General features: G+C 44.7%; 2 protein-coding genes across 3 annotated transcripts in view; both read left to right on the top strand.

Annotated features, from left to right (window-relative positions):
• LOC110493375 (zinc finger protein 729) overlaps positions 1 to 7,933 on the top strand; it is a 188,761-nt gene that overhangs the window by 95,261 nt on the left and 85,567 nt on the right.
• LOC110515252 (MICAL-like protein 2) overlaps positions 1 to 7,933 on the top strand; it is a 32,257-nt gene that overhangs the window by 121 nt on the left and 24,203 nt on the right. For both annotated transcript variants that reach the window (XM_036948728.1, XM_036948727.1), the window contains exons 1-2: positions 1 to 228; positions 1,191 to 1,239. The exon at positions 1 to 228 is cut by the window's left edge. In XM_036948728.1, coding sequence (XP_036804623.1) covers positions 86 to 228; positions 1,191 to 1,239 — 192 coding nt within the window. In that variant the 5' untranslated portion in view covers positions 1 to 85. The remainder of the gene's footprint in view (positions 229 to 1,190; positions 1,240 to 7,933) is intronic.

Here is a 7,933-nt window from a genome sequence, read left to right as displayed (position 1 = left end):
ACTCAACTAGTTGCGGTCAGTTCGTGAACTTGGATCGCGTCTTGCCGCTTTTACACTCGGTTCGGGGTTTCGGGAGAGAACTAGGATGTCGGCGGTGAAAGCGCTGCAACAGTGGTGTAAGATCCAGGTTCAGGGTTACAGAGATGTCACTATCACCAATATGACCACCTCTTTCAGGGACGGGATGGCTTTCTGCGCCCTCATTCACCGAAACAGACCCGACCTCATGTAAGTAGAGGGCAGTATCGATAGGACTACTTCGAGAGTTGCGAAATTCTATGAGGAAGTGAATAAACTCGAGAGAGTTTAACAAGGAATGAGTCTTGATTTTTGTCTTATGGTGACACAGCGTAACCTGTATTCACTGCAACAAAGTAGCCCTTGAATGCAACACGAAATACATATTATGTTAAAGTTTCCTTTCATTGTCTGGAGGTAGTTCCCTGTAAGTATCAGTAGCCTAACAATTTGGAAATGAAAACCCTACAACTCTTGCCAACTCAACGTGGCAGTAAACATGTGTGCTTCCTTTCGATTTGTAAACTAATCCCCAAATTAAAAACGGAATTTAACACGATTTCTGAATACAACAATATCTGTATATCGGTGAAATCTCATCAGTGATAAAGCCTAGTCTTTTGTCAAATGTTTCCTTTTTTAAAGACACAGTAGATTACAGGTTTACAGTAAACAGTTGGGGACAGGGTAACCGTCCTAAACATAACATTAACTATTTGAGATAATCAGTAGCCTGGGCCGTCTACTGTCTGAATGACAAGGCATCATTTCCACATGTTTCACTCCGGTGAACTCCGTCTAAAGACCCAAATATTTTTGACATTTTGACATTTTAATAAAAGCAAAGTGAATCACTGGTCATAAGATGGAGTGACATCATTGACGCTGTCATTATGACGGTCAGGTTCTCAAGTGAAGACGTTGTTGAATGATTCTGCAAAGGAGTCTGAGAGAATGGAATGTTTGACGTATTGTGACACCACTCCACTGATTCCGATCCAGACATTACCACGAGCCCGTGCCACCAGCCTCCTGTGGACTAGATTGAGATCCAGGGAATAATGCCAGGTAGCTTGCGTCAGTGGGGTGTGAGATCCAGGGAATAATGGCAGGTGTCAGTGGTGTGATTGATGTGACATGTCATCAACCTAATCTGTGCTTCTTCTCCTCAGTGACTTTGATTCCCTGATGAAGGAGAATGTCTATGACAACAACCACCTGGTAAGTTACTGATGAACACACACAGACATGTGATGGCGGGATGAAAAGGCTGTGGCTCGGATGGTTGATGTCCTTGAGGATCTTTTTGGCCTTCCTGTGACATCGGGTGCTGTAGGTGTCCTGAAGGGCAGGTAGTGTGCCTCCCCCTGTGATGCGTTGGGCAGACTGTGCCACCCTCTGGAGAGCCCTGCGGGTGGTGCAGTTGCCGTACCAGGTGATGATTCAGCCTGACAGGAGGCTCTCAATTGTGCATCTGTAAAAGTTTGAGGGTTTCGGGTGCCAAGCCAAATTTCTTCAGCAATAGACTACTATAGATTATACAGCCAGCTGAGTCTCACCATAGACCACTATAGACAATACAGCCAGCTAAATCTCACTACTCCTCACCATAGACTGCTATAGATTATACAACCAGCTGAGTCTCACTACTCCACAACATAGACTGCTATAGATTATACAGCCAGCTGAGTCTCACCATAGACTACTATAGATAATACAACCAGCTGAGTCTCACCATAGACAATACAGCCAGCTAAGTCTCCCTACTCCTCACCATAGACTACTATAGATTATACAGCCAACTGACTGTCACTCCAGACCATAAACTCCAGCAAACTGACCACCATTTTACCACCAATTCATTACGTAGAGTGATATATCTAGGCTTGATTAACACTCTAGGACTATACTTCTGACATAGAACTACAGTAACATTCTAGCATCTGAATTATTCTGATATAGAACTACAGTAACATTCTATCCTCTGGATTATTCTGATTAGAACTACAGTAACATTCTATCCTCTGGATTATTCTGATATAGAACTACAGTAACATTCTAGCCTCTGGATTATTCTGATATAGAACTACAGTAACATTCTAGCCTCTGAATTATTCTGATATAGAACTACAGTAACATTCTAGCCTCTGAATTATTCTGATATAGAACTACAGTAACATTCTAGCCTCATGGAAAATATTCTTATTTCAAACAACCAATGAGCAACTCTGCCGTAAACCATCTGCGTATGGAACGTTGAGATTGCCAGAGACCTGTCTCTATGGCAATGACAAGGAGTGGCATGTTAACTAAAGAGACTGGTGCTCAGACTACACTAGCCTGTGTCATGCAGGCCAGTTATTAATGATTGATGTAGTTGCCATAGTTACGTATCATCTGAAAGCAAAACAGGGCCATATCAACAGTTGGAAATTTGTGGGAATTTCTCCTGTTAGATTCCACACATAAACTTTCACTTTTGTATTGGAATGATGCTGTTCCTCCCTTTCCTCAGAGCAGGAAGAGGTTAGCCTGGAGGTTACCTCAGAGCAGGAAGAGGTTAGCCTGGAGGTTACCTCAGAGCAGGAAGAGGTTAGCCTGGAGGTTACCTCAGAGCAGGGAGAGGTTAGCCTGGAGGTTACCTCAGAGCAGGAAGAGGTTAGCCTGGAGGTTACCTCAGAGCAGGGAGAGGTTAGCCTGGAGGTTACCGCAGAGCAGGGAGAGGTTAGCCTGGAGGTTACCTCAGAGCAGGGAGAGGTTAGCCTGGAGGTTACCTCAGAGCAGGAAGAGGTTAGCCTGGAGGTTACCTCAGAGCAGGGAGAGGTTAGCCTGGAGGTTACCTCAGAGCAGGGAGAGGTTAGCCTGGAGGTTACCTCAGAGCAGGGAGAGGTTAGCCTGGAGGTTACCGCAGAGCAGGAAGAGGTTAGCCTGGAGGTTACCTCAGAGCAGGAAGAGGTTAGCCTGGAGGTTACCTCAGAGCAGGAAGAGGTTAGCCTGGAGGTTACCTCAGAGCAGGGAGAGGTTAGCCTGGAGGTTACCTCAGAGCAGGAAGAGGTTAGCCTGGAGGTTACCTCAGAGCAGGGAGAGGTTAGCCTGGTGGTTTCCTCAGGGCAGGGAGAGGTTAGCCTGGAGGTTTCCTCAGGACAGGGAGAGGTTAGCCTGGAGGTTTCCTCAGGACAGGGAGAGGTTAGCCTGGTGGTTTCCTCAGGACAGGGAGGGAGAAGGGAGAGGTTAGCCTGGAGGTATCCTCAGGACAGGGAGAGAGAAGGGAGAGGTTAGCCTGGAGGTATCCTCAGGACAGGGAGAGAGAAGGGAGAGGTTAGCCTGGAGGTTTCCTCAGGACAGGGAGAGAGAAGGGAGAGGTTAGCCTGGAGGTTTCCTCAGGACAGGGAGAGAGAAGGGAGAGGTTATCCTGGAGGTTTCCTCAGGACAGGGAGAGAGAAGGGAGAGGTTGGTCTGGAGGTTTCCTCAGGGCAGGGAGAGAGAAGGGAGAGGTTAGCCTGGAGGTTTCCTCAGGACAGGGAGAGAGAAGGGAGAGGTTAACCTGGAGGTTTCCTCAGGGCAGGGAGAGGTTAACCTGGAGGTTTCCTCAGGGCAGGGAAAGGTTAACCTGGAGGTTTCCTCAGGGCAGGGAGAGGTTAACCTGGAGGTTTCCTCAGGGCAGGGAGAGGTTAACCTGGAGGTTTCCTCAGGGCAGGGAGAGAGAAGGGAGAGGTTAACCTGGGGGTTTCCTCAGGACAGGGAGAGAGAAGGGAGAGGTTAACCTGGAGGTTTCAAGTGTGTGTGTTTGTGTCATGGCTGGCCTGTCTTCAGAAGTGAAAGTTGGATCATAGTAATGTAAACAGCTTTTTTATAGCTGTGGTGATGAACTGATAACACTCAGCTGGCTTCAGACACAGACATGTTGTTTATCAAATCATGTTGTCACGGTGTACAGCTCAAATGGCACCCTATTCCCTAAATAGTGCACTAGTTTTCACCAGGGTCCATAGAACTTGGGTCAAATGTAGTGGACTTCATAGGGAACAGGGTCCTACTTGGAACGCTGTTATGGATGAGCTCTTCTGTCCTTCCTTCCTGCTTCCATGGAGACGGTGGTCCTGGAAATGGTGTGGATGAGGAGAGCATGTCCTGCTGCGCGCACACACACACACACACACACACACACACACACACATTTCCAGGACCACCGTCTATATATATATATATATACACACACACACACACACAGTGCCTTGCGAAAGTATTCGGCCCCCTTGAACTTTGCGACCTTTTGCCACATTTCAGGCTTCAAACATAAAGATATAAAAATGTATTTTTTTGTGAAGAATCAACGACAAGTGGGACACAATCATGAAGTGGAACGACATTTATTGGATATTTCAAACTTTTTTAACAAATCAAAAACTGAAAAATTGGGCGTGCAAAATTATTCAGCCCCCTTAAGTTAATACTTTGTAGCGCCACCTTTTGCTGCGATTACAGCTGTAAGTCGCTTGGGGTATGTCTCTATCAGTTTTGCACATCGAGAGACTGAACTTTTTTCCCATTCCTCCTTGCAAAACAGCTCGAGCTCAGTGAGGTTGGATGGAGAGCATTTGTGAACAGCAGTTTTCAGTTCTTTCCACAGATTCTCGATTGGATTCAGGTCTGGACTTTGACTTGGCCATTCTAACACCTGGATATGTTTATTTTTGAACCATTCCATTGTAGATTTTGCTATATGTTTTGGATCATTGTCTTGTTGGAAGACAAATCTCCGTCCCAGTCTCAGGTCTTTTGCAGACTCCATCAGGTTTTCTTCCAGAATGGTCCTGTATTTGGCTCCATCCATCTTCCCATCAATGTTAACCATCTTCCATGTCCCTGCTGAAGAGAAGCAGGCCCAAACCATGATGCTGCCACCACCATGTTTGACAGTGGGGATGGTGTGTTCAGCTGTGTTGCTTTTAAGCCAAACATAATGTTTTGCATTGTTGCCAAAAAGTTCAATTTTGGTTTCATCTGACCAGAGCTCCTTCTTCCACATGTTTGGTGTGTCTCCCAGGTGGCTTGTGGCAAACTTTAAACAACACTTTTTATGGATATCTTTAAGAAATGGCTTTCTTCTTGCCACTCTTCCATAAAGGCTAGATTTGTGCAATATACGACTGATTGTTTTCCTATGGACAGAGTCTCCCACCTCAGCTGTAGATCTCTGCAGTTCATCCAGAGTGATCATGGGCCTCTTGGCTGCATCTCTGATCAGTCTTCTCCTTGTATGAGCTGAAAGTTTAGAGGGACGGCCAGGTCTTGGTAGATTTGCAGTGGTCTGATACTCCTTCCATTTCAATATTATCGCTTGCACAGTGCTCCTTGGGATGTTTGGGAAATCTGTTTGTATCCAAATCCGGCTGTAAACTTCTTCACAACAGTATCTCGGACCTGCCTGGTGTGTTCCTTGTTCTTCATGATGCTCTCTACGCTTTTGACGGACCTCTGAGACTATCACAGTGCAGGTGCATTTATACGGAGACTTGAATACACACAGGTGGATTGTATTTATCATCATTAGTCATTTAGGTCAACATTGGATCATTCAGAGATCCTCACTGAACTTCTGGAGAGAGTTTGCTGCACTGAAAGTAAAGGGGCTGAATCATTTTGCACGTCCAAATTTTCAGTTTTTGATTTGTTAAAAAAGTTTGAAATATCCAATAAATGTCGTTCCACTTCATGATTGTGTCCCACTTGTTGTTGATTCTTCACAAAAAATACAGTTTTATATCTTTATGTTTGAAGCCTGAAATGTGGCAAAAGGTCGCAAAGTTCAAGGGGGCCGAATACTTTCGCAAGGCACTGTGTGTGTGTGTGTGTGTGTGTGTGTATATATATATATATATATATACATACATACATACATACATACATACATACATACATACATACATACATACATACATACAGAAAATCACATTGTAGGATTTTTTATACATTTATTTGCAAATTATGGTGGAAAATAAGTATTTGGTCACCTACAAACAAGCAAGATTTCTGGCTCCCACAGACCTGTAACTTCTTCTTTAAGAGGCTCCTCTGTCCTCCACTCGTTACCTGTATTAATGACACCTGTTTGAACTTGTTATCAGTATAAAAGACACCTGTCCACAACCTCAAACAGTCACACTCCAAACTCCACTATGGCCAAGACCAAAGAGCTGTCAAAGGACACCAGAAACAAAATTGTAGACCTGCACCAGGCTGGGAAGACTGAATCCGCAATAGGTAAGCAGCTTGGTTTGAAGAAATCAACTGTGGGAGCAATTATTAAGAAATGGAAGACATACAAGACTACTGATAATCTCCCTCGATCCTGGGCACCACGCAAGATCTCACCCCGTGGGGTCAAAATGATCACAAGAACGGTGAGCAAAAATCCCAGAACCACACGGGGGGACCTAGTGAATGACCTGCAGAGAGCTGGGACCAAAGTAACAAAGCTTACCATCAGTAACACACTACGCCGCCAGGGACTCAAATCCTGCAGTGCCAGATGTGTCCCCCTGCTTAAACCAGTACATGTCCAGGCCCGTCTGAAGTTTGCTAGAGAGCATTTGGATGATCCAGAAGAAGATTGTGAGAATCTCATATGGTCAGATGAAACCAAAATATAACTTTTTGGTAAAAACTCAACTCGTCGTGTTTGGAGGACAAAGAATCCTGAGTTGCATCCAAAGAACACTATACCTACTGTGAAGCATGGGGGTGGAAACATCATGCTTTGGGGCTGTTTTTCTGCAAAGGGACCAGGGCGACTGATCCGTGTAAAGGAAAGAATGAATGGGGCCATGTATCGTGAGATTTTGAGTGAAAACCTCCTTCCATCAGCAAACGTGGCTGGGTCTTTCAGCATGACAATGATCCCAAACACACCGCCCGGGCAACAAAGGAGTGGCTTCATAAGAAGCATTTCAAGGTCCTGGAGTGGTCTAGCCAGTCTCCAGATCTCAACCCCATAGAAAATCTTTGGAGGGAGTTGAAAGTCCGTGTTGCCCAGCAACAGCCCCAAAACATCACTGCTCTAGAGGAGATCTGCATGGAGGAATGGGCCAAAATACCAGCAACAGTGTGTGAAAACCTTGTGAAGACTTACAGAAAACGTTTGACCTCTGTCATTGCCAACAAAGGGTATATAACAAAGTATTGAGAAACTTTTGTTATTGACCAAATACTTATTTTCCAACATAATTTGCAAATAAATTCATTAAAAATCCTACAATGTGATTTTCTGGATGTTTTTTTCCACATTTTGTCTGTCATAGTTGAAGTGTACCTATGATGAAAATTACAGGCCTCATCTTTTTAAGTGGGAGAAATTGCACAATTGGTGGCTGACTAAATACTTTTTTGCTTCACTGTATACACACACACACACACTTTGGCTGTTGAAACCCCCGGGCTTTCCATTCTTTCTCCCAGTCATGAAGAAAGCCAGGAACATTTCTGACAGGAAAGTGAGTAATCTAACAGGAGAAATTCCCAAGAACTCCAGACTGTTGATGGTCCTGCACTGGTTTCTCTTTCTGTCCTGAATCATTGCTGTGATCTGTTCTGTCTTGTCTGTTTTCATACTTTACTTTACTTTTTGTTCTGGTCTAAATATGCAGCTTTAGAACCAGGCCAGCCAGGCCAGCCAGCCAGGCCAGCCAGCCAGTTGCTCAGGCTGTATTCACACAGACAGTCCATTAAAACACTGAGACGTACATAGCAGCTACTGTAAACAAGGAGTTAACTCACATTCTGCCGAGCAAATTCAGAAATTAGAGGACAGGGATTTCTCAAACACAGAAATAGTAACAAAGACATCTCTCTTTCTCACACACAAAGTCACTTTACCAGCTATTCCAGTCATGTGTGGTGTGGGAGTATTGGAATG

This window comes from Oncorhynchus mykiss, chromosome 17 (assembly GCF_013265735.2).
Source record: "Oncorhynchus mykiss isolate Arlee chromosome 17, USDA_OmykA_1.1, whole genome shotgun sequence".
NCBI lineage: Eukaryota > Metazoa > Chordata > Actinopteri > Salmoniformes > Salmonidae > Oncorhynchus > Oncorhynchus mykiss.
Note: the sequence above shows the minus strand (reverse complement) of the source record. Positions and strands in the feature narration are given on the sequence as shown.